The sequence below is a fragment of the Carcharodon carcharias genome, chromosome 7 (assembly GCF_017639515.1).
Source record: "Carcharodon carcharias isolate sCarCar2 chromosome 7, sCarCar2.pri, whole genome shotgun sequence".
Taxonomy (NCBI): domain Eukaryota; kingdom Metazoa; phylum Chordata; class Chondrichthyes; order Lamniformes; family Lamnidae; genus Carcharodon; species Carcharodon carcharias.
In genome coordinates, this window is record NC_054473.1 from 119,556,980 (window position 1) to 119,582,316 (window position 25,337).

The 25,337-nt window shown below is 41.7% G+C and overlaps 1 protein-coding gene across 2 annotated transcripts in view; it reads left to right on the plus strand.

The window, feature by feature from the left end:
* The first annotated feature begins 876 nt into the window (after positions 1-876).
* glg1a (golgi glycoprotein 1a) overlaps positions 877-25,337 on the plus strand; it is a 157,128-nt gene continuing 132,667 nt past the window's right edge. The window contains exons 1-3 of one of the 2 annotated variants that reach the window (XM_041191137.1): positions 877-1,034; positions 1,205-1,330; positions 1,966-2,202. In XM_041191137.1, the coding sequence (XP_041047071.1) occupies positions 2,179-2,202 (24 nt within the window). In that variant the 5' untranslated portion in view covers positions 877-1,034; positions 1,205-1,330; positions 1,966-2,178. The remainder of the gene's footprint in view (positions 1,035-1,204; positions 1,331-1,965; positions 2,203-25,337) is intronic. The other variant, XM_041191138.1, reaches the window with a different exon arrangement.

Below are 25,337 nucleotides of genomic sequence, written 5' to 3' on the forward strand. Positions count from 1 at the left end.
CCAATTTTTCACCCACTCAATTAAATTATCTATATCCCTTTGCAGACTCTTTGTATCCTCCTTACAACTTGCTTTCTTACCTATCATAGTATCATCAGCAAAGTTTTCTAAATACAGTTGGTCCCTTCATCCAGGACATTAATATAGATGGTAAATAGCTGGGGCCCAGCAATAATCCCTTCAGCACTCCACTAGTTACACTTTGTCAACCTGAAAATTAACTATTTTTTCTGACTCCATTTTCTCTCTATTAGCCAATCCTCCATCCACACTGATATATCATCCCCAACACCATCAGCTCTTATCTTTGTAGTCACATTATCGAATGCTTCTTGGAAATTCAAATATACTATATTTATGGGATTCCTTTATCTATCTTGTTTGTTACATCCTCAAGGAACTTTAATATGTTTATCAAATACTATTTCCCTTTCATACAATCAGGCAGAGTCAACATGGTTTTATTATGATTTTCTAGATGTTCTGCTACTACAATAAGTCCTCACTTTAAGTTGTCTTGCTTAAAATAGTTTTGATTTAACTATTCTTTAGGACATTTTTTAAAATTTATGTCGTCATTTTCTGGCTCCGCCCCTCTTGCACTGAACTCTGGGCCAACTGCCACCATGTTCTGATGCCAGAACCACTGCAGGCTCAGGCTTTGGGGAGAGTGCGAGGCCCGAGATCCAGGAACAGGAGCGCCAAGTAGGGATGGGAAGTTGGCACCAGCAATCGGGTGATGAAGTGTGAATAACCCAGGGCAGTTGGGGGGAGAGCTTGGGATCTCTGGCTCCATTCCCCCCACCCCCTACTGGCTCCTTTATTGGCCCCTCTGGCTCTTTTGGTGCCCCCCCTCCCCCCCCCAATCTCCATCCCTGGTATAGGGGCTTGGATCCTACAGACTGTCAGGAAGAGGTCCAGGGTCTGGAAAGAGAGACAGAGTGGGAATGGAGAGAGAGAGAGAGCGACATACAGACAAACAGTAGTAAAAGAAAGCAAGCAAAATGTTGAGCTGAGTTTCAGGAATGCTGCAGGTAAGACACGGAAGCTGTGCTAGTCGGGGCTTGTTTGGGTGATTTAGTGTTATCTAATTTGAAATTATACAGTATTTCTATTATATTCAGTGATTTATTTTATTTTGCCAGTTATTCTAGCTAGGAATGCACAATGCTACACATGTACAATAAAGTATTTCAACTTGTAGGTTGGTCTTTCTGGGTGACAAATATCTGAAGGAACCTAACTCTGGCTTTTGATTCTGGTGGGAACCGAAGATTCATTTAAAGTCCTGATTTTCAGTAATGCAACCACAACTTCGTGAGGACTTAATGTACGTACTTAATAATGGATTTTAGCATTTTCCCATTGACAAATGTTAGGCTAATTGGCCTATAGTTTCCTGCTTTCTCTCTCCCTCCTTTCTTGAATAGTGGTGTTATATTTGTGGTTTTCCAATCTGCTTTAGAATCTTTCCAGAAGCTAGGGAATTTTGGAAGATCGCAACCAATGCATCCACTATCTCTGCAGCCACTTCCTTTAAAATCTTAGGACACAGGCCATCAGGTCTAGGAGACTGGTCAGCTTTTTAGACCCATTAGTTTGCCTCGTACTTTTTTTCTTGTGATCGTGATTGTTTAGTATTATATAAATGTAAGACTTTTTTCATTTTCCGTTTTTATTTCCCATTTCTTCCTGCCTTATAACTGTATTCAATTAGTCCTTCCCTTACCTATATTCCTAACATGGCAATCCTCCTCCTGCCTTATCCCACTGTTGATATATTTTGTGTGATCCTCCCCTGTAATTCGTCCACCACTCTCCACCTCAGAAGCTGTATCCCATTTGTGCCTCTCTCTCCTGACTCCTCAGCAGTTCGTTTCTGCTCTTCTATGAGATTACCCCACTTTATGCCTATCTTTTGGCTGCACCATACTGATTCCTCTCTTATATCTGTACCTTATTAAGGTCCACACCGCCTCACGTCATTTCTAATGAGTTGAAAGCTGTAATTCTTCTCAGACCTTTCAAGGCTAATGATGTGGAACAACAGGCTGGTGTCGCATGTGAGAAATGGTCCCTGGGGAAAGACATTGGAGAGCAACGTGCACATGTCGAACTGTATCACAGTAAAGAGTCTCAGCCTTTCAGGAGTTATTGAATCAGAAGCATACAGCACAGATGGAGGCCATTCAATCCATTGAGGTAAGGAACATTTTCAGAGAAAATTAAAGGCTAATAATTTGCATTGATTAAATGGGAATAAGATTATTTGGGAAGAACCCTCCAAAACCGTAATGAAACATGGAGTTCAATGTGTGAGGTAATCCACCTTAAACCTAAGAAAGACAAATTGGAATATTTTCTAAATGGTGAGAAACTAGGAACTGTAGAAGAACAAAGAGGTTTGAGATTCCAAGTATACCTCTGGAGTGTTGTGCTCAGTTTTGGTCACTGCACCTCAGGAAGGATACATTGGTGTAGCACAGATTCAGAGGCTTAGAGGGTGAAATCATGAGGATAGGCTGTATAAACTTGTCCTATATTCCCTTGAGTATAGAAGTTTGAGGGGGTGATCTGATCAAGGTGTTCAAAATGTTAGTACGATTTGATAGGATACAAAGAAACCATTTCCTCTAATGGGATATCAAGAACAAGCGGACATTATCTTAAAATTAGAACCAGGCCATTTAGGAGAGAAATCAGGAAGCATTTTTTCTCTCAGAGGGGAGTAGAAAATTAGAACTCTCCCCATCAAAAGACTGTGGATTCTGGGAGAATTTAGATTTTTGTTGGGTTGAGCATTAAGGGTTAAGGCGCTAAATGGAGTTGAGCTATCAATCAGTAATGATCCTAGGCTAGATTGACCAGCCTACTCCTGTTCCGATGACCCCTGACTTCCTAAAAGCTGTTCTGTGGGATTTCAGCCAGTATATTCAGGGAATTTTTAAAAAGAAAAGCAAAAGATGCTGGAAATCTGAAATTAAAATAAAGTTCCGTCAAGTTCTCCCAGCCAGAGAGCAGGCTATACTAGACCTTGTGCTGCGTAATGAGTTGGGATTAATTGATAACCTCATAGTGAAGGTACCCCTAGGTAGCAGCGATCATAATATGATTGAATTTTACATTCAGTTTGAGGGAGAGAAGAGTGGATCCAAGGCTAGCATTTTAAACTTAACTAAGGGCATAAAAGCAGAGCTAGCTACAGTGACCTGGCAAATGAGATTAAGGGATAGGTCTGTAGAGATCCAGTGGCAGACTTTTAAGGGGATATTTCAGAATACACAGAATAGATACATTCCAATGAAAAAAAAAACTTCCAAGGGGAGAATCCACTATCAGTGGTTAACAAATAAAAGTTAAAAACGGTATCAAATTTAAAGAAAAAGCATATAATTGTACGAAGATGGGCGGCAGGTCAGAATATTGGACAGAATATAAAAAACAGCAAAGAATGAGAAAAAGATTAATAAGGGAAAAATTCGAGTATGAAAGAATGCTACCTGGAAGTATAAAGATTGATAGTAAGGGCTTCTATAAATATTTAAATAAGAAAAGAGTTAACAAAGTGAGCGTTGGTCCTATAGAAACTGAGTCGGGGAATTATTAATGGAAAGTAAGAAGATGGAAGATGAATTGAACGGGTATTTTGCATCAGTTTTCACAATAGAGGATACGAATAACATCCCAGGAACAGCTGTAAATCAGGAAATGGGAGGGAGGAACTCGGGAAAATTACCATCTCCAGGGAAGTGGTATTGAGCAAATGTTGGAGCTGCGGGCTGACAAATCCCTGCTTCCTGATGGACTTCATCCTGGGGCCTTGAAGGAAATGGTTAGTGATATAGTTGATGCCTTGGTTTTAATTTTCCAAAATTCCCTAGATTTGGGGAAGATTACATGAGATTGGAAAATAGCAAATGTAACTCCTTTATTCAAAAAAGGAGGGAGAGAGAAAGTCAGAAACTACAGGCCTCTTAACGTCTGCCATAGGGAAAATGTTAGAAGCTCATTTTAAAGATGTTATAGCAGGGCACTTCAAAAAAATCAAGACAATCAGACAGAGTCAACATGGTTTTGTGAAAGGAAAATCATATTCAACCAATTTACTGGAGTCCTTTGAAGGAGTCACGTGCTGTGGATAAAGGGCAACTAGTGGATGTACTGTACTTTGATTTCCAGAAGGCATTTGATAAGGTGCCACATCAAAGGTTATTGCAGAAAATAAGAGATCATGGTATATGGGATAACACATTGGCATGGACAGAAGATTGGTTAGCTAACAGGGAACAGAGGGTAAGCATAAATGGGTTTCTTTCTGGTTGGTGGGATGTAATGACTGGTGTGCCACAGGGATCAGTGCTGGGTCCTCAACTTTTTACAATTAATATAAACATCTTGGAGGAAGGACCGAAGCTATAGTTGCTAAAGTTGCTGATGACACAAAGATAGGCTGGAAAGTAAGTTGTAAAGAGGACATAAGGAGGCTACAAAGTGACATAGATAGGTTAAGTGAGCGGGCAAAGACATGGCAAATGGAGTATAATGTGGGCAAATGTGAAATTGTCCATTTTGGCAGGAAGAATAAAGAAGAAGCATATTATTTAAAGGGTGAGAGATTGCAGAACTCTGAGGTCAAGAGGGATCTGGGTGTCCCAGTGCATGAATCTCAAAAACTGAGTATGCAGGTATGGCAAGTAATTAGGAGAGCAAATAGAACGTTATTGTTTATTGTGAGGGGGATTCAATACAAAAGTAGGGAGGTTGTGCTCACCAGGGCATTGGTGAAACAATATCTGGAGTACTGTGTTAGTCTCATTTGAGGAAAGATATAAATGCATTAGAAGTAGTTCTGAGGTTTACTAGGCTAATACCAGGAATGGGTGGTTGTCTTATGAAGAAAGGTTGGACAGATTAGGCTTGTATCCACTGGAATTTAGAAGAATAAGACGTGCCTTTATTGAAACCTTTAAGATCCTGAGGTGTCTTGATAGAGTGGACGTGGATGTTTCCTCTTGTGGGAGAATCTAGAACTAGGGGTCACAATTTAAAAATGAGTTGCTCATTTAAGACGGAAAGGAGAAATTTTTTCTCAGAGGGTCGTGAGTCTTTGGAATTCTTCCTCAAAAAGCAATGGAAGCAGGGCCTTTGAATATTTTTAAGGCAGAGCTAGATAGATTCTTAATTAACAAAGGGGTGAAATGTTATTAGGGGTGGGTGGGAGGTTACAATCGGATCAGCCATGATCTTATTGAATGGCGGAGTGGGCTTGAAGGACTGAATGGCCAACTCCTGCTTTGTATGTTTGTATGTTCGTATGTGTAATAATGCAGTGAGCATCTGTAAAGAATGACAAATTAATGTCAAATTAAGGGAATAACTACGAAAATTTAACTTGTCTTTTGTTTCTATGGGTGCTGACTGTATTGACTGGATTTTCTGTTCTGATCCAGTGTAATTGTGCCAAGTAAACCATACTGATCAGAAGGCTTCATGCTGGGTTCACTGTTCTTAGCTGGGATGATAGCAGAAGTGCCCAAATGGCCTCAGTGTCTGCAGATGGGTGGGATGGGTGGAAAGTGGCTTGATTGCTATCCAGTGATCTTAATTGAAAGTCCAGTGAAGGCAGGATTGGGCCCAGCTATGAGGTTTTTTTTCCACTTATGCCAGCCAATTAGTCCCACGGTCAACTTTCACTTGGGTGAGGTATTAAAGGATGATCTGTGCTTGTGAAATGGTATCTTGGCAACTCACCTGCGGGAGGAAGGGGAGAAAATTGGCAAGGAAAATCATGTATTTTTGAAAAACTGATCCTTACTTAAAAGATAATGCCAACAGTGAGCTAATTAAATTTTAACTCAGACCTCGTGATTAAATCAAAGAAAGCTCAGAAACAACGTCAAAAGAATGATGTTTTAATGAGATAAAACTGGAAACAAACAGGTCAGTCAGGACCTGTCCGAAAGAGGGGTCAGTGTTCTAGATGACAGCCTATGTGAGAACTCTGAGTGCCTCACAGAGTGTGCCAGTACACCAATGTACCACTGCAGCATTCATTAGTGTGAAAAACTACAAATGCTGACAGTCTGAAATGAAACCAGAAAATGCAGTACTTGCAGGTCAGCCAGTGTCAGGAAGAGAAAACAATCTGCTTTGGGATCAGTTTTGAGATATGCCAAGGAAAGTGTGTCAGCAGTGGTAGCACTCACCTCAAGTCAGAAAGTTTGCGGTCCAAGGCCCGCTACAGAGATCTGACCATGTAATCTAAGGTGACACTCCAGTGAGGGAGGGCTGCACAGTCGGAGGCGGTGTCTTTTGGGTAAACCAAGGTCTCATCAACCCCCACAGATGAATGTAAAAGATCATTTGCTGCTATTTCAAAGAAGAGTAGGAGAGTTCTCCGTGTCTTGACCAATATTTATCCCTCAATGAACACATGAGAACAGATTATATAGTCATTATCGCATTGCTGTTTGTGGGAGCTTGCTGAGTACAATTGGTTGTTTTTGTTTCCTATATATATATATATATATATATAAATATATATAAAACAGTGACTAAATTCAAAAATATTTAAGTGGTTTTAAAACATTTTGGGATGTCCTGTGGTCATGAAAGGTGCTAGATAAATGCAAGTCTTTTAATGATGGAGGAGGTAAACTTCACTATTGCAGACTTTTGATAATAGCAGAAAGAAAACACAATAAAGCACTTGAGTGAAGCAAGGAAAGAGGAAACTAAGTAGTAAGTAATGGAAATCAAAAGTAAGACTGACATAATAGGGGAGTAATTTTAACCCCTAAAAAGGTAGGGTTTGAGTCAAGCAGGATGTTAAAATGTTCAATATCTGAATCCTGACCCCAACCCGCCTACTTCTCTTAATGAAGGTTAGACAGTGGACAGCCAACCAACGCACTTGCAGGAGAGGGGTTGGTAATTTAAATATAATAATGAGGCAGCAAGACTCATATTCATCCACCATTTTAAATTCAAAACCATAGCTGGCTGAATTTTCCTTGGACCTTAGATCCAGTGTACCAGCTTCCCCAGCATCCCACAATATGACACCCTTTCACCCAGCTGACCATTCTGATCCCGCTTGGGGCCTCTGAACTCCATACACCCATCACCCCTTCCTCCACTCTGCCCATGAACCCTCTTGTCTGCCTCTACTCCAATTGCCCCTCACCCTTGTGATCTATCTCGATCCTGGCCTACCCAATGTTGCCTGACCTCTGATCAATCCCTGCTCCAGCCTCCCTGATCTTCCCCAGTTCCAGACTCTGGTCTTCCTTCCTACCAACAGCATTCCTACCCACCCCAATCTTCCCCAGCTGATCTTCTGGTGACCTGGTGCCAAATGCCTCACCCGTCATCCAGACAGACAGCTCCAGTAGCCTGGAAACATAGGCATTCCATTAAATACAGCAGGGCCTAAGGGAAACAAATTCTTACAGATTTTCTGACCATAATCCAGACCCCCCAACTCTGATTTTAATATTCAGCTCTTTAGTATTGTGGACAGAGAAGTATGGAATGGAAAGTTAGAGAGGGTCAGGCAAAGCACAGGCTGAAGAATGGGCTGTAAAACAAAATAAATTATTGATTGAGGGATGAACAATGAAGATCCAAGATAAAACAGAGAGAAACTCATAGATATTATCAAGAACTATGATATAGCACCATGTCAAAGAGTGAGAGAAGTAAAGAGATGGAGAACTAGAAACAAGAGAGATCATAAAGAGATGATGAACTTTAAGACAAAGTAAAGGATTGGAAAAAGGTTAAAAAAAAATGCACAGTTGCAAAGGAAGATCAGAGATAATGAGAAATGGCAAGGAGACAACTTGAATTTAAATAGTCCCTTATTACTTAGAAATGTCCACAGACCAACGACTCAGAAAAAGAATTTCCTCATCTCCGTCTGAAATAGGAGAGCCCTTATTTTTAAACTGTGCCCCCTAGTTCTAGTCTCTCCCATAGCAACCATGGCCAGAGGCAGATTGGAGGGCTCATATTGCGGGGGAGGGGTATGGTGGGTGTAGGAAGTTCAGAGGCCTTGTGGAGGAGCTCAGAAGGGTGAGAAGGCATTACATCGTGGGATGCTGGGGAAGTTGTCTGGGTGGATGCTCAAGATTGTGTAGCACTGTTGAGAGATGACCAAGGAGTTTCTGGGCCAACATTCCTCCCTCAACAATCATCACCAAAAAGAAAACAGATTCATGTCTGTTTGTGGGATATTGCAATGCACAAATGGCTACTGCTTTCAAGATAGCAACTTTACTTCAAAAAGATTAATTTTGTATAAAATACTCCCCAGACTCTCTCTTAACCTAGTTTTCCTTAAGAGGTAGGACAGTGGAGATGCAGTGGCAGACTTTTAAGGAGATATTTAATAACTATCAAAGATATATTCCAGTATGAAAGAAAAATTCTGAGAAATTAAGCATTGTATAAAATTGAACAAAACACTACAAATTGGTCAGATTTTAAGAATCAGCAAACCATGACTAAAAAAAGAGGGAGAAAGAAGAGGAGGAAATAAAACTAGCTAGTAATATAAAAACAGATAGTAAGAGTTTCTGCAAATATTTAAATAGAAAAATTATAACTAAAGCTAGTGTTAGTCCTCAACAGAGTCCTGGGGAATTGATAATGGAAAACAAGGAAATGACAGAGGCATTGAACATTTGTGCCTGACTTTGCTGTAGAAGACTTAGAAAACTTCCCAAAGATATTTGAAGATCAAAAGATTGAATGTGCGGGAGAAAGTTACCATCACTAGGGAATAGGTGCTGGGAATATTATTAGACCTAAAGGTTGACCAGTCCCCAGGACCAGATGTCCTGCATTTTAGTGCCTTAAAAGAAGTGGCTGCAGAGATGGTGGATGCATTATTTATAATCTTCCAAAATTCCTTAGATTCTGGAAGGATCCCAGTGAATTGCAGAATGGCTAATGTAACACCTATATTCAAGAAAGGAGGGAGACAGAAAGCAGGAAATTACAGACCAGTTAGCCTAACGTCTGTCATAGGGAAATTACTAGGATCCATTATTAAGGATGTTATAGCAAGATACTTAGAAAATGTTAGTGTGATCAGGCAGAGTCAGCATAGCTTTGTGAAAGGGAAATCGTGTTTAGTTAATTTATTACAGTTTTTTGAGGAAGTAACAAGCAAGGTGGATAAAGGTGCAGTGTACCTGGAATTCCAAAAGGCATTTGATAAGGTGCCATATCAAAGGTTACTATATAAGATAAGAGAGCATGATGTAGTGGGTAACATAATACCATGGATAAAGGATTGGTTAGCTAACAGGAAGTAGAGAGTAGGGATAAATGGGTCCTTTTTGCAAGCTGCAACTGGTGGATTACCACAGGGATCAGCGCTGGGGCCCCAACTACTTACAATCTACATCAATGATTTGGATGAAGGGACCGAATGTATGGTAGCTAAACTTGCCGATGACATCAAGATAAGGCAGGAAAGTAAGTTATCAAGAGGAGGTAGAGAGTCTGCAAAGGGGCATAGGCAGGTTAAATGAGTGGGTAAAAAATTGGCAGATGGAGTATAATGTAGGAAAGTGTGAACTTGTTCACTTTGGCAGGAAGAATAGAAAAGCAGTATACTATTTAAATGGAGAGAGATTGTCGAACTCAGTGGTACAAAGGGATCTGGGTATTCTGTACATGAATCACAAATTAGTATGCAGGTTTAGCAAGTGATTAGGAAGCCAAGTGGAATGTTGGCATTTATTGCAAGAGCAATCATATATAAAAGTAGGCAAGTTTTATTGCAGCTGTATAAGGCATTGGGGAGACCACATCTGGGATACGGTGTACAGTTTTTGTCTCCTTATTTGAAAAAATATATAATTGCATTAGAAGCAGTTCAAAGAATGTTCATTTGACTCATACCTGGGATGAAGGGCTTATCCTATGAAGTTAGATTAAACAGGTTGGGCCTATACCCATTGGAGTTTAGAAGATTGAGAGGTGATCTTATTGAAACATATAAGATCCTGAGGGGATTTGATCTGGAGGATACTGGGAGGATGTTTCCATTTGTGGGGAGGATTAGAACTAGCAGACACAGTTTTTTTCCCCACGTATTTTTGTTTTTGTTAAGAATAAGAGGCCTCCCTTTTAAGATGGAGATGAGGAGAATTTTTTCACAGAGGATCGCACATGGAATTCTCTTCCCCAGAGAGTAGTGGAGGCTTGGTCATTGAATATTTTTAAGGGAATCAAAGGGTATAGGGGGTAGACAGGAATGTAGAGTTGAGGTCACAATCAGATCAGCCATCATCTTATCAAATGGTGGAGTGGGCTCAAGGGGCCGTATGGCCTACTCTGCTCCTAATTCATATGTTTGTGTGTGTGTATTTATATATTCCACACAGATGGGGCCTGTTCATCTAATGCTAAAATCTACAATATGCATTCAAGACCTGGAGTGGTAAGCAAGGTAAAGCAGAGACAGAGAGATGGAGAGGCAGAGCACAAGAGATGATTTCAAGAGAGTACAGCATACCCAGCAAGAGGCTTAAACAAAATTAGGGAACCTACTTATCAAGCACCTTTACCAGGGTGACACATATTTGTAGTTCATCGACCATATGAATGCCAGATGTGCACTTGTAACCACTGCTGTCATCCTTCAGAATGCCTATGTTCCTTTCTCCAATCAAGTGAGCATAGCATCAAAGGAGATTTTTTTTTAAACATGTAACCTTCAGCCTTATTAATTTACCCAGAATATTAATAGGAAGAAATGCCAGAGAAAGCATTTAGTTCTAAATATACATAATCTGACTGCAGAAAATACCACAATGGGGAACACCACGTGGGAAAAGTGTGACAAATAATATAAGAGGATTGTTCCCAATGCCTGAGTTCAATTTCCCTTTCAAACTGCACCACTCATCTCACCACTTCTGCTACTTTTGGTAATTGAACTCTCTCATTTGGCAGCAGAGAATGTAATTCATATGCTCAATTACTCATGTTATTTCTCTTTTCTTTTTGTGGACACCTCCCAATGACCTCATACTTACCTCTTGTTACCAAGTGCACTGGAAGGTCACAGTCAGTGCAGATGCGACTTCAGATCCTCAGGTGCCAAACGAAGGGAGAGTCAGAAAAGTACGTGGGTCAAAGATGCACTGAATAAATGTCATGTTCAACCATTGAATTAAACTAGGCATCCGACCTATTTACCTTTATTTCAGGATGTTATATTGCTGTCAATTTTTGCTATATATGAGCTTTCCTACATCTGATTCCAGCAAGATTTTTAAAAAAATTATTCATTCATGTGATATGGGCATGATGGCTGGCTAACATTTATTGCCCATTCCTAATTGTCTTTGGAGAAAGTGGTGGTGAGCCAAGTTCTTGAACCACTTCAGTGCATGTGGTGTATGTACACCCATAGTGCTGTTCGGGAGGGAGTTCCAGGATTTTGACCCAGCGATAGTGAAGTAACGGCAATATATTTCCACATCAGGATGGTGAGTGGCTTGGAGGGGAACTTCCAGGTGTGGTGTTCCCATGTATCTGCTGCCCTTGTCCTTCTAGATGGTAGCGGTTGTGGGTTTGGAAGGTGCTGCCTAAAGAGGCTTGGTGAGTTTCTGCACTGCATCTTGTAGATGGTACACACTGCTGCCACTGAGTGTAGGTGGTGGAGGGAGTGAATGTTTACGGAAGTGGTGCCAATCCAGTGGCTGCTTTGCCCTGGATGGTGTCAAGCTTCTTGAGTGTTGTTGGAGTTGCACTCATCCAGGCAAGTGGAGAGTATTCCATCACACTCCTGACTTGTGTCTTGTAGATGGTGGACAGGCTTTGGGGAGTCTGGAGCAAGTTACTCACTACAGAATTTCCAACCTTTAACCTCTGAGATTAATAATATCCTTCTCCTTCACATCCTGTATTGCAATCCTGCCAAGATGAGACACTAAAAATTGCCTGAATACCTTTCACTCGTGTCCAGTGTCTGGTTATTATTCTTTCAGCACGGTGATCGAATTCTAAACTGGCATGACATCCAATTCTCACACCAGAGGAGAAGATTGAGAGATCACCTTGGAGAAGAGCAGTTGGAGAGGCAAACCTGTGGGAGATACACGGAGTGGGTAGAGAATAAATACAACCCAGGGACCTGTCAGCTGCTCGGAAACACACTGAGTTTGAAAGGAAAGTGAAAAAAAATTGTGACATCATAAGAAAGAAGCAATTTGATGGGTTGAAGAAGCAGCTAGCTGTTTAGTGAGTATCTGGTAAGTATTTAGTAAGTGTTTAAGGTTTTTTCTATTCCTAGGTTTAGAATAAAGTAGGAACTGTAATTTTTGGGAAGGTTTATTAAGTAGGATTTAAAAGCTTAAGTGATTTAAATGTTTAAGGTTGAGACATGGCAGGACAACTTAGCCAAGTGGAATGTGGCATGTGGGGAGTCGTGGACACTTCTCATGACCCAGACAAGCCCACGTGCAGGAATTGTCACCAGCTGCACAAATTTGAGCTCTGTGTTTCAGAGCTTGACCAATGGCTGGATTCACTGAGGTGCATTTGTGAGGCAAAGACCTGAGTGGATAGCACATTGAGAGGTAGTCACACCGCACATTAGGGGCAAACAGGCAGACAGGGAATGGGTGGCAGACAGGGAATGTGTAACCGCCAGGCTGTCCAAGAGAAACGGGCAGATAGTGCAGGAGTCCCCAGAGATCCCACTCTCTAACCAGTTTTCCATTCTGGATATCGGTGAGGGCAATGGATCCTTGGAGGAGTGCAGCAAGAGCCAAGCCTATGGCACCACGGGTGGCCCAGCTGTAGAGGAAGAGAGGAAGAAGAGCAGTAGGGCAATACTGATAGGGGATTCTTTAGTTAGGGGAACAGGCAGACATTTCTGCGGCCATCAACGTGACTCCAGGATGGCTTGTTATCTCCCTGGTGCTAGGGTCAAGGATGTCACAGAACAGCTGAAGGACATTCTTGTAGGGGAGGGCGAACAGCCAGAGGTCGTGGCCCGCATTGGTACTAACGATATAGGAAGGAAGGGGGATGCAATCAGAATTTAGGGAGCTAGGTAGAAAATTAGCAAGCAGGACCTCTCAAGTAGTATTCTCCGGATCACAGTGCCACGTGCAAGTGAGTACAGAAATAGGAAGATAAGACATGCATGGCTGGAAAGATGGTTCAGGAGGGAGGGCTTTAGATTCCTGGGACCTGGGACTGGCTCTGGTGGAGATGGCACCTGTACAAGCTGGATGGGTTGCATCCGAACAGAGCCAGGACTGAGTTCCTTGCGGGTCATTTTGCTAGTGCTGTTGGGGAGGGTTTAAACTAACTCAGCAGGGATGTGGGAACCAGGAGAGAATATTAGAAAGTAATACCAGGGTGCACGGAATGTTGGGAGAGGTAGATAGCACTAAAATAGAGAATAGTAAGGTATTGGATGGAGTTGGAATAAGGGAGCAAGTAATGAAGTCTAATTCAGAGTTACACTGCATGTATGTGAATGCACAGAGAATAGTTAATAAAATTGGGGAGCTACAGGCATAGGTTGCCTTGTGGGATTATGATGTTGTGGCCATAAAGGAGACCACCTGGCTTAAGGAAGGGCAGATCTGGGTGCTAAATATTCCTGATTACAAAGTGTTCAGAAAAGATAGTAAAGGGAAAAAAGGAGGAGGGGTGGCATTTTTGGTTAAGGACAGTATTGAAGTACTGGAAAAAGAGGATGTGTCAGAGAATTCAAGGACAGAATCAATTTGGTTAGAGCTAAGGAACAAGAAGGGTGCAATTACATTTCTTGGTATTATGTAAAGACCACCAGCTAGTGGGAAGGATACAGAGGAACAAATCTGCAAGGAAATTACATAGGTGTAAACATCGTAGGGTAGTTATAATGGGGGACTTTAATTACCCATATATAGACTGGGATGGTGGTAGTGTAAGGGGCAGTGAGGGGCAAGGGTTCCTAGAATGTGTTCAGGGGAATTTCCTACAGCAGGATGTGTCCAGTCCAACAAGAAAGGAGACACTGCTACACCTGGTTCTTGGGAATGAGGTGGGCCAAGTAGATCAAGTGACAGTAGGGGAACATTTAGGGGCCAGTGATCATTGTATCATAAGGTTTAGGGTTATGATGGAAAAGGATATTGTCAATCCAGAGTAAGAATAATCAACTGGCACAGAGCGGGAAGTCTGTTGAAGTAATAGGGCAAGAACAGAGCTGGGCTGGATAGACTGGAACCAAAGGTTGGCAGGAAAAACAGCAGTTGAACAATGGGCTACCTTCAAAGAGGAGATGGTTTGGGCACAGTCAAGGTATGTTCCCTCAAAAGGGAAGGATAGGACAAACAAATCCTGAGCTCCCTGGATGACAAAGGAGTTAGAAATTAAGTTAAAGAAGAAAAAGTGTGCTTATGACAGGTGTCAGGCAATAAATACAATTGAGAACCAAGCTGATGACACAAGGTTCAGAAGGAATGTGAAAAAGCAAATACGAGAAGCAAAAAGAGATTATGAAAAAAGACTGGCAGCTAACATAAAAAGGAAACCCCGCAGTAATCTCTAAGTACAGCAATAGCAAAAGGGTGCTACAAGGAGGAGTAGGGCCGATTAGGGACCAAAAAGGGGATTTATACATACAGACAAGAGGCGTGGCTGAGGCGTTAAATAAATACTTTGCATCTTTCTTTACCCACGAGATATGGCCCGGGCCATGGTGAGAGAGGAGGAAACTCAGTCACTAGAAAGGTTTAAAATTGATAAGAAGGAGATATTGGATAAGCTGTCGGTGCTTAAATTTGATAAGGCACCTGGACTGGATGGGATGCATCCAAGAATATTAAAGGAAGTGAGAGTGGAAATTGCAGAGGCACTGGCAATAATCTTTCAAGGTTCCCTGGATTCAGAGGACTGGAGAATTGTAAACCTTATGTCCTCGTTCAAAAAATGGTTGTAAAAATCTGCCCTGCAATTACAGACCAGTCAGTTTAACTTCAGTGGTGGAGAAACTTCTAGAAACAATTATTTGGGATAGAATTAATAGTCACATAGAAAAATGTGGATTGATTTGGAAGAGTCAGCATGGATTTATTAAAGAAAAATTGTGTCTAATTAATTTGTTGGAATTTTTTTGAAGAGGTAACAGAGATGTTGATGAGGGCAACGCTGTTGATGTGGTGTATTTGCACTTTGAAAAGGTGTTCGATACAGTGCCACAAACAGACCTGTGAGGAACGTTATAGATCATGGAATAAAAGGGACAGTAGCAACATAGATACAAAATTGGCTGAGGGATAGGAAACAGAGAGGAATGGTTAATGGGTATTTTTTGGTTTGGAAGAAGGTTTGTAGTGGAGTTCCCTAGGGGTCGATATTGGGACCTTGATGACAGTGTAAAATTTCAAAAGGACATTGGTGGAGTGGGCAGATAGATGGCAGATGAAGTTCAATGCGGAGAAGTGTGAGGTGATACACTTTGGTACAAAGAACATGGAGAGACAGCATAACATAAAGAATACTATTCTGCAGGAGCAGAGAAACCTGGGTGTATATGTACATAAGTCATTAAAGACCATAAGACATAGCAGCAGAAATTAGGCCATTCAGCGCATCGAGTCTGCTTCGCCATTCAATCATGGCTGATAAGTTTCTCAATCCCATTCTCCCGCCTTCTCCCCATAACCTTTGATCCCTTTACCAATCAAGAACCTATCTATACACTCAATGACCTGGCCTCCACAGCCTTCTGTGGCAATGAATTCCATAGATTCACCACTCTCTGGCTAAAGAAGTTTCTCCTCATCTCTGTTCTAAAAGGTCTTCCCTTTACTCTGAGGCTGTGCCCTCAGGTCCTAGTCTCTCCTACTAATGGAAACATGTTCTCCACGTCCACTCTATCCAGGCCTTTCAGTATTCTGTGAGTTTCAATCAGATCCCCCCTCATCCTTCTAAACTCCATCAAGTATAGACCCAGAGTCCTCAAACGTTCCTCATATGTTAAGCCTTTCATTCCTGGGATTGTTCTTGTGAACCTTCTCTGGACCCTCTCCAGGGCCAGAACATCCTTCCTGAGATACAGGGCCCAAAATTGCTCACAAAATTCTAAATGTGGTCTGACCGGAGCCTTATAAAGCCTCAGCAGCACATCCCTGCTTTTATGTTCTAGTCCTCTTGAAATAAATGCCAACATTGCATTTGCCTTCCTAACTACCGACTCAACCTGCAAGTTAACCTTAAGAGAATCCTGGACTAGGACTCCCAAGTCCCTTTGCACTCCAGATTTCTGAATTCTCTCCCCATTTAGAAAATAGTCTATGCCTCTCTTCTTCCTACCAAAGTCCATGATCTCACACTTCCCCATGTTATATTCCATCTGCCACTTCTTTGCCCATTTTCCTAACCTGTACAAATCCTTCTGCAGCTTCCCCACCTCCTCAATACTACCTGTCCCTCCACCTATCTTTGTATCATCTGCAAACTTAGCCAGGATACCCTCAGTTCCTTCATCTAGATCATTAAAGCATAAAGTGAAAAGTTGTGGTCCCAACACTAACCCCTGCGGAACTCCACTAGTCTCCGGCTGCCATCCTGAGAAGGACCCCCTTATCCCCACTCGCTGCCTCCTGCCAGATAGCCAATCTTCTATCCATGCTAGTACCTTGGCTCCAAGGTGCCAGGACAGGTAGAGAGAGCTGTTTTAAAAGCATACAGTATTTTAGGCTTCATTAATAGGGGCATAGGGTACAAAAGCAGGGATGTTATGATGAACTTATATAAGACTGGTTAGACCTCAGCTGGAGTATTGTGTATAGTTCTGGGTGCCACACTATAGGAAGGATGTGAACGCATTGGAGAGAATGCAGAAGAGGTTTACGAGAATGGTTCCAGGGAGGAGACATTTCAGTTATGAGGAAAGATTGGAGAAGTTGGGACTGTTTTCCTTGGAGAGGAGAAGGCTAGGAGGAGACTTAATAGAAGTTTTCAAAATAACAAGGGACTTGGACATAGTAATAGGGAGAAACTTTTCCCGCTTGTAAACAGATCGAGAACCAGAGGGCAAAGTTTTAAAGTGTTTTGCAAAAGAAGCAAACATGAGGTGAGAAAAAACTTTTTCATACAGTGAGTAGTTAGAGTTTGGAATGCACTACCTGGAAGTGTGGTGGAGATAGGTTCAATTGAGGCATTCAAGAGGGCATTGGATGATTATCTAAATAGAAACAATGTGCAGGGTTATGGGGAAAAAGCAGGAGATTGGTACTAAGTTAAAATGCTCACAGAGCCGGTGCAGACACGATGGGCTGAATGGCCTCCTTCTACACCATAACAGTTCTGTGAATTCTGCTTCAACATGTTGTGCCAAATCGTATAATGTTCTAAAATGGAATATGGTAAAAGCTCTTCGAACAAGCTTTCCAATTACTCCCGCTCCCCTGTTCTTTTCCCCCATAACTCTGCACATTTTCCTTTCCAAGTATATATTCAATTCCTTTTGAAAAATTACTATTCAATCTGCTTCCATAACCCTTTCAAGGCATTGTGAATCTTTGGAATTCTCTACCCCAAAGGGCTGTGGCAGCTCAGTCATTGAGTATGTTTAAAGTAGAGATTGACAGATTTCTAAATGCCAATAACAAAGGGATATGGGGATAGTGTGGGCAAAAAGGCATTGAAGTGGATGATCAGCCATGATCATATTGATTGGTGGAGCAGGCTTGATGGGCTGAATGACCTACTCCTGCTCCTATGTAATGTATTAAAAATCATATCTCACTGTGTAAAAAAAATCCTTCTCATAATCGGCTGTTCTTTTTCTTAATATTTTGGATCAGTGTCCTTGGGTTACCGATCCTTCTGCTGCTGGGAACAGTTTCTCCTCCTTGATCAGAACCATTCATAATTTTGAACACCTCCATCATATCTCCTTTTAACCTCCTTTGCTCTAAGAACAACAACCCCGGGTTCTCCAGTCTCTCCACATAACTTAAGTTGTTCATCCCTGTTATCATTCTAGTAAATCTCTTCTGTAACCTGTCCAGCACATTCCCATCCTTCCTAAACTGTGGTGTCCAAAATTGGCCACATTACTCCAGCTGATGCCTAGCCAGTGATTTATAAATGTTTTGTATAACTCCCTTGTTTTTGTTCCCTATGATTGATAAAAACATAAGAAAAAGGAACACGAGTAGACCATTCAGCCCCTCGAGCCTGCTCCGCCATTCAATAGGATCATGGCAGATCCTCGTGTTTCGATTTCCACATTCCCATCTATCCCCCAATATCCTTTGATTCCCTTGCCTGACAAGAACCTATCTACCTCTGCCTTAAAAATATTGTGACCCCCGCCTTCTGAGGCAGAGAGCTCTAAAGTTGCATAGCCCTCTGGGAGAAAAAATTTCTCCTCATCTCTGCCTTAAAAGGGCGACATCTAATTTTAAAACAGTGTTCCCTAGTTCTGGACTAACCCACAAGAGGAAACATCCTTTCGACGTCCACCTTGTCAAGGCTGTTCAGGATCTTGTATATTTCAATCAAATCACCTCTCATTCTTCTAAACTCCAGTGGAAACAAGTCCAGTCTGTCCAACCTTTCCTCATAAGACTCATATGAAGTATTTAGATGAGCACTTGAAACGCCATAGCATATGGGGCTACAGGCCAAGTGCTGGAAAATGGGATTAGAATAGATAGATGCTTGATGGTCAGCATGGACACGATGGGCCAAAGGGCCTGTTTCTGTGCCATATGACTCTATGTCTATGATTCTATGACAACTCACTCATTCCAGGATAAAAGCAAAAAACTGCGGATGCTGGAAATCCAAAACAAAAGCAAAAATACCTGGAAAAACTCAGCAGGTCTGGCAGCATCTGTGGAGAGGAGCACAGTTAACGTTTCGAGGCCGTATGACTCTTCAACAGAACTAAGGAAAAATAGAAAAGGGGTGAAATATAAGCTGGTTTAAGGGGGGGTGCTGTGGGACAAGAAAAGCTGGCACATAAGAGCCACTCATTCCAGGTATCAATCTAGTAAACCTCCTCTGAACTGCCTCCAATGCATTTACATCCTTCCTTAAATAAGGAGACCAAAACTGCACACAGTATTCGAGGTGTGGTCTCATCAATGCTTTGTATAACTGAAGCATAACATCCTTACTTTTATGTTCAATCCCTCGTAATAAAGGATAGCATTCCATTGGCCTTAATTACTTGCTGTGCCTGCATACTAACTTTTTATGAGTCATGTACTAGAACACTTAGATCCCTCTGCACCTCAGAATTATGCAGCTGTTCTTCATTTAAGTAATAGTCTGCTTTTTTTGTTCTTCCTGCCAAAGTGAACAACTTCACATTTTCCCACATTAAACTCCATTTGCCAGATCTTTGCCCACTCATTCAACCTATCTATACCCATGTGCAACCTCATGTCCTCGTCACAACATGCTTTCCTACCTATCTTTGTGTCGCCTACAAATTTAGCTACTGTCTCTTCACTCCCCTCATCTAAGTCACTCATGTTGAGGCCCCAGCGCAGACCCCTGTGGGACTCCACTCGTCACATCCTGTCAATCTGAAGAAGACCCATTTATGCATACTCTCTGCTTCTGCCAACCAACCAATCTTTTATCCATATTAATATGTTACCCCCTATACCATACACTTTTAATTTCTGTAATAACCTTTGATATGGCACTTTGTCAAATGCCACGTCATGATATTAACATTCTACTGATCATGGTTTACCTCAGTGCTGCAACTGGCTGAATCCCCCCAATCCTTAATTTCTGTTCTGCCCTGTAACTAGGCACCCAACTACCACCTTACCTCCCCCAAACACCCAACCCTACCCTTACCTCTGCCGGGTTCCAACCCATTTCAACCCCTGGACTTTCTCAATTGTCTCCCTTACATCCAACAAGTGCCAGGAGCTCATGGATCTTTCTGAACCTAAGATTGAGACCATCCATACAGCTGCCTTTGCTGCTTCCCTCCCTCCCCAAGACAACCTTCCTCTCAAGCTCCCTCCTGCCATAGCCCTGAGCTTGCACCTTTCTTTAGTTTCTCTCCCATCTACCCTCATGCCTTCTCTGAACTCGTCTTGCCCATGAGACTGACTTCCTGTTTCCTTTGCTCGATATTCACCCAGTTGCTGGCCTTCCAACTTCTCTTCTTTGTCTCCATGTTTGCTGATATTGTTAATGTTTCTCTCTCCTTGGGTATTGTCCCTCTTTTCAAATGTGTCGTCTTCTCCCCTCTCGCCATAAAACCCATCTTTAACTCTACCATCCTATTTCCAATCTCATCTCCAACTTCCTTTTCCTTGCCAGAGCTCTTGAACATGTTGCTGCTTCCTAAATTCATGTCCATCTTTCCATGTTTGACATCAAATCAGGTTTCTGCCCCTGCCACAGCACTGAAACCATACCTGACTATGACTTTGGTAAACTTTCTCTCCTCATCCTTCTTGACCTGCCAGCAGCCTTTGGAGTTGACCACGCCATCCTCCAATGCCTATCCTCCATCGTCCAGCTGGGTTGGACATTCTTATGGTTCCATTCTTATCTATCCAGTCATCACCTATGAATCACCTGCAATGGTTTCTCTTTCTGTTATATCTGGTGTTCAGCATGTGTACTGTTACCTCTGGTGTTCAGCAAGGATTTATCGTTAGTCCCCTCCCATTTTTCATCTGCATGCTACCCCCCAGTGACATTATATGAAAACAATGTTAGTTTCCACATGTACATTGACAGTACTCAACTCTACCTCACCACCAGTTTTCTCAATTCCTCTATTGCCTCTGATTTGTCACACTGTCTGACATTCAGTGTTGGTTGAGCAGAAGTTTCCTCCACCTAGATAATGCTCGGGCCAAAGCCATTGTTCTTGGTCATTGCCCTGGACTCCATTCCCTAGCTATGAACCTCAGAATCACACATCTGTTCCTTCACTCAGATCATCTACTTCCACCACCACAACTTCACTGATCTTTGCCTTGTCTCAGTTCATCTATTGCCGAAACATTATCTGTGCCTTTCCTACATGCAGACTTGTATATTCCAATGCTATCCTGGTTGGCCTCCCATCTTCCACCCTTCACAAATTTGAACTCATCCAAAACTCTGCTGTCCATAAATTTACTCACACCAAGTCCCATTCACTAATCATCTTATACCTGTATTGGCTCTCAATCTTGAAATAGCTCAATTAAAAAATTCTCATGCTTGTTTTCAAATTCCTCCTCTCACTGTAACATCCTTCAACACCACAACACTCTCAGATCTCTGTACTTCTTTAATTCTGGCTTCTTATACATCCCCAATTTTAATCACTTTACCACTGGCAGCCATGTCATCAGCTTTTAAACCTGAAATTTCTTCCCTAAACATTTCCACCTCTACCTCCTTCTCCTTTAAGACACTACTTAAGAACCTAATTTTGACTGAACTTTTAATCACCTGTATGCTTCAATGTCAAATTTTGACTGATAACACTCCTGTGATATGTTTTGCCTCACCTTGGTACATTTGACTCTGTTCAAAGTGCTTTTTTTAAATGCAAGTTGTTGTTATCAACTTGTCCTGCCATCTTCAAAGAAAAGAAAGACATAAATTTATATCATGCCTTTCATGACCTCAGGAATGCCCAATGCACTTTACAGTCAATTAAGTGCTTTTGACGTGTTGGCATTGTTGGAATATAGGAAACAAGGCAGCCAATTTAAAGGCAGCAAGGTCCCATAAACAGCAATGGGATGAACGACCAGATAATCTGTTTTTTGTGATGTCGATTGAGGAATGAATATTGGCCAGGACACCTGGAAACCTCCCCTGCTGGTCTTCAGGATGTTGATGTGGGATCTTTTATATCTATCGGCAAGGCTCGATGGAGCCTCGGTTTAACGTTTCATTTGAGAGACAGTGTCTTTGACTGTGCTGCTCTCCCTCAGATTTGTGTATCTGAACCTGCCCCTTACCTTAAATCTATAAATTAGTTATTGCAAAATAGTTGCGGAAAAAAGAAAAGCTCATGGTATGGGGGTAACATATTGGCATGGATAGAAGATTGGCTGGCTAACAAGAAGGAGAGAGTAGGCACAAGTGGGTCTTTTTCAGGTTGGCAAGATGTAATGAGTGGTGTGCCACAGGGATCAGTGCTGGGAAACCAACAGTTTACAATTTATATAAATGGATGAAGGGATGGATGGGTTGGTTGCCAAATTTGCTGATGATACAAAGATAGGTAGGAAAGTAAGTTGTGAAGAGGACATAAGGAGGCTACAAAAAGTTAAGGATAGGTTAAGTGAGTGGGCAAAGATCTGGCAAATGGAGTATGATGTGGGTATGTGTGTATGATTTCTATTCCTGATCATCCTTTAAAATGATACCATTTAGTTTATATTGCCTCTCCTCACCCGAACACCACTCTGTTGTGCCTGATTATCTTTAAAATGTTGAGATTGAATTCCAGTCTAACACACCAGCCAGCACTCACATCAGAGATGAGTTTTGAACATATTGAACCAAATGTGCCTCAGTGTCTTACATCTTTATCTCCGCTCAAAGTGCTGACCCTTGCTGGATGTGGCTCTATTATGGCCATGTGTAAGCTTCGACAGATGAGCAGATCACCCTCCATTGGAGAATCACAACTATGTCTGATTCTACTCTCATCTGATGTTAATACATGAGTTTTCCAGTAGGAGTCAGTAGATAGTGATCAGAAGAGATGATGGGGGGTACTGTGGCCAATTGTAGTGCTCCCAACGTACCGCTGCCTCGGATGAGACGAGATTGTTATTACAACAGGAGGCCTATTGTTCTGTGTGCCCTGCCACAAAGTCATTTGGCAGAGCGTTCAGACCAGCCTGTACTTGTTCCTCCTGCCTCTCCAGCAGAACTTTGGCCTTGATGGTGAACTCCTGGCTGCTTTCTCTGTTCACAATGCTTTTGATTAACGTCTACTGGGTCCTCAGAAGAAACATGTTCACATAGCCAATAGAAGATAAAACTTTGTCCACCGGCTCTATAAGCGATATATAGGTAGATACCAGGGCTCAGCTTCTGTCATAAGACTCAATAATATTCAACTACCTGAATGAGCAACATATGGAAGTCTAATTTACACGCAGGTACTGTAAGTACCACCCAATGTGAAACTGACTCTGGTTTTGGCATAAAAATACAATTGTCCATGTTCAATTGTTCGACAATTTTTTTTCCCTCACTCACCCAGATCCCTCAGCACCTCAGAGCTATGCAATCTCTCACCATTTAGATAATATACTTCTCTTTTATTCTTCCTGCCAAAATGGACAATTTCACATTTTCCCACATTATACTCAATTTGCTAGATCTTTGCACACGCACTTAACCTATCTACATCTTTTTGTAGTCTCCTTATGTCTTCTTCGCAACTTACTTTCCTACCTATCTTTGTATCATCAGCAAATTTGGCATCCATCCCTTCATCCAAGTCATTTATATAAATTGTAAACCATTGATTTCCCAGCACTGATCCCTGTGGCACACCACTCGTTACACCTTGCCAACCTGAAAAAGACCCACTTATGCCTACTCTCTGCTTCTTGTTAGCCAGCCAATCTTCTATCCATGCCAATAAGTTACCCCCATACCATGAGCTTTTTCTTCCCACAACTATTCCGCAGTAACTAATTTATAGATTTAAGGTAAGAGGCAGGAGGTTTAGAGGGCATTTGAGGAAAACTTTTTTCACCCAGAGGGTTGTTAGAATCTGGAACACACTGCCTGAGGGGGTAGTAGAGGCAGGAACCTTCACAGCATTTAAGAAGTATTTAGATGAGCACTTGAATCATCATAGCATACAGGGCTGTGGGACAAGTTCTGGAAAATGGGATCAGAATAGATAGGTGCTTGATGGCCGGCACAGACACGATGGGCCTGTTTCTGTAGTGTATAACTCTATGACTACGACTCTAACTTTTGATGTGGCACTTAATCAAATGCCTTCTGGAAATCTAAGTACAGTACATCCACTGGTTTCCCTTTATCCACAGCATGTTACTTCCTCAAAGAACTCCAATAAGTTGGTTAAACACGATTTTCCTTTCACAAAACCATATTGACTTTGCCTGACGACCTTGAGCTTATCCAAGTGCCCTGCTATAATTTATTTTTTAATAGCTTAGAACCATAAAAAACTTAGGTGCAGAAAGAAGCCTTTCAGCTCATCATGTCTATGCTGGCCAGAAAAAGATGAAAAAGAAACTAACCGCTCATTTTAATCCCCCATTTCAGCAAGTGGTCCGTAGTCTTGCAGGTCAGAGTGCTTCAGATTCAGATCCAAGTGCCTTTTAAATGAGTTGAGCGTTTCAACCTCAACCACCAATTTAGGTAGTGAATTCCAGATGCCCACCACCCTCTGGGTAAAAAGGTTTTTCCTCATGTCCCCTCTAATCCTTCTACCAATCACCTTAAATCTATACCCCGCGGCAGTTGACCTCTCAGCTCAGGGGAAACAAGTCTTTACTGTTTAACATTTCTGAACATTCCCTAACATTTTCCCTACGACAGATGTTAAGCTAACTGGCTTGAAGTTTCCCGCTTTCTGTCTCCCTCCCTTTTTGAATAATGGAGTTACATTTGCTGTCTTCCAATCTAATGGGACCTTCCCCAAATCTAGGGAGTTTTGGAAAATGAAAACCAATGCATCAACTATTTCATTAGACACTTCTTTTAAGCCCTAGCATTAAGTCCATCAGGACCCAGGCTCTTGTCAGCCCACAGCTCCAACAATTTACTCCGTGCCACTTCTCTGGTGACTGCAATTTTCCTGACTTCCTCCCCAACTTCCATTTCCTGGTTTATAGCTGCTTCTGGGATGTTACTTGTATCCTCTAGAGTGAAAACTGATGCAAAATACATGTTCAATTCATCTGCCATCTCCTTGTTTTCCATTATCAATTCTCCAGACTCACTTTCTATAGGATAAATACTAACTTTGTTAACTCGTTTCTTTTTAAAATATTTATCAAAACTCTTACTATCTATCTGTGTTTATATTTCTGGCTAGCTTTCTCTCATACTCTAATTTTTCCATCCTTATTAGTCTTTTAGTCATTCTTTGCTGTTCCTTATATTCTGTCCAATCTTCTGACCTGCCACCTGTCTTTGCACAGTTATGTTTTTTTCTGTAAGTTTGATACTATCTTTAACCTTTCTAGTTAACCATGGATGGTGTGTCCGTCCCTTGGACTTTTTCTTACTCATTGGAATGTATCTATTCTGTGCATTTTAAAATATCCCCTTAAATATTAGCCATTGCATTCTATTGACCTATCCCTTAATCTAAT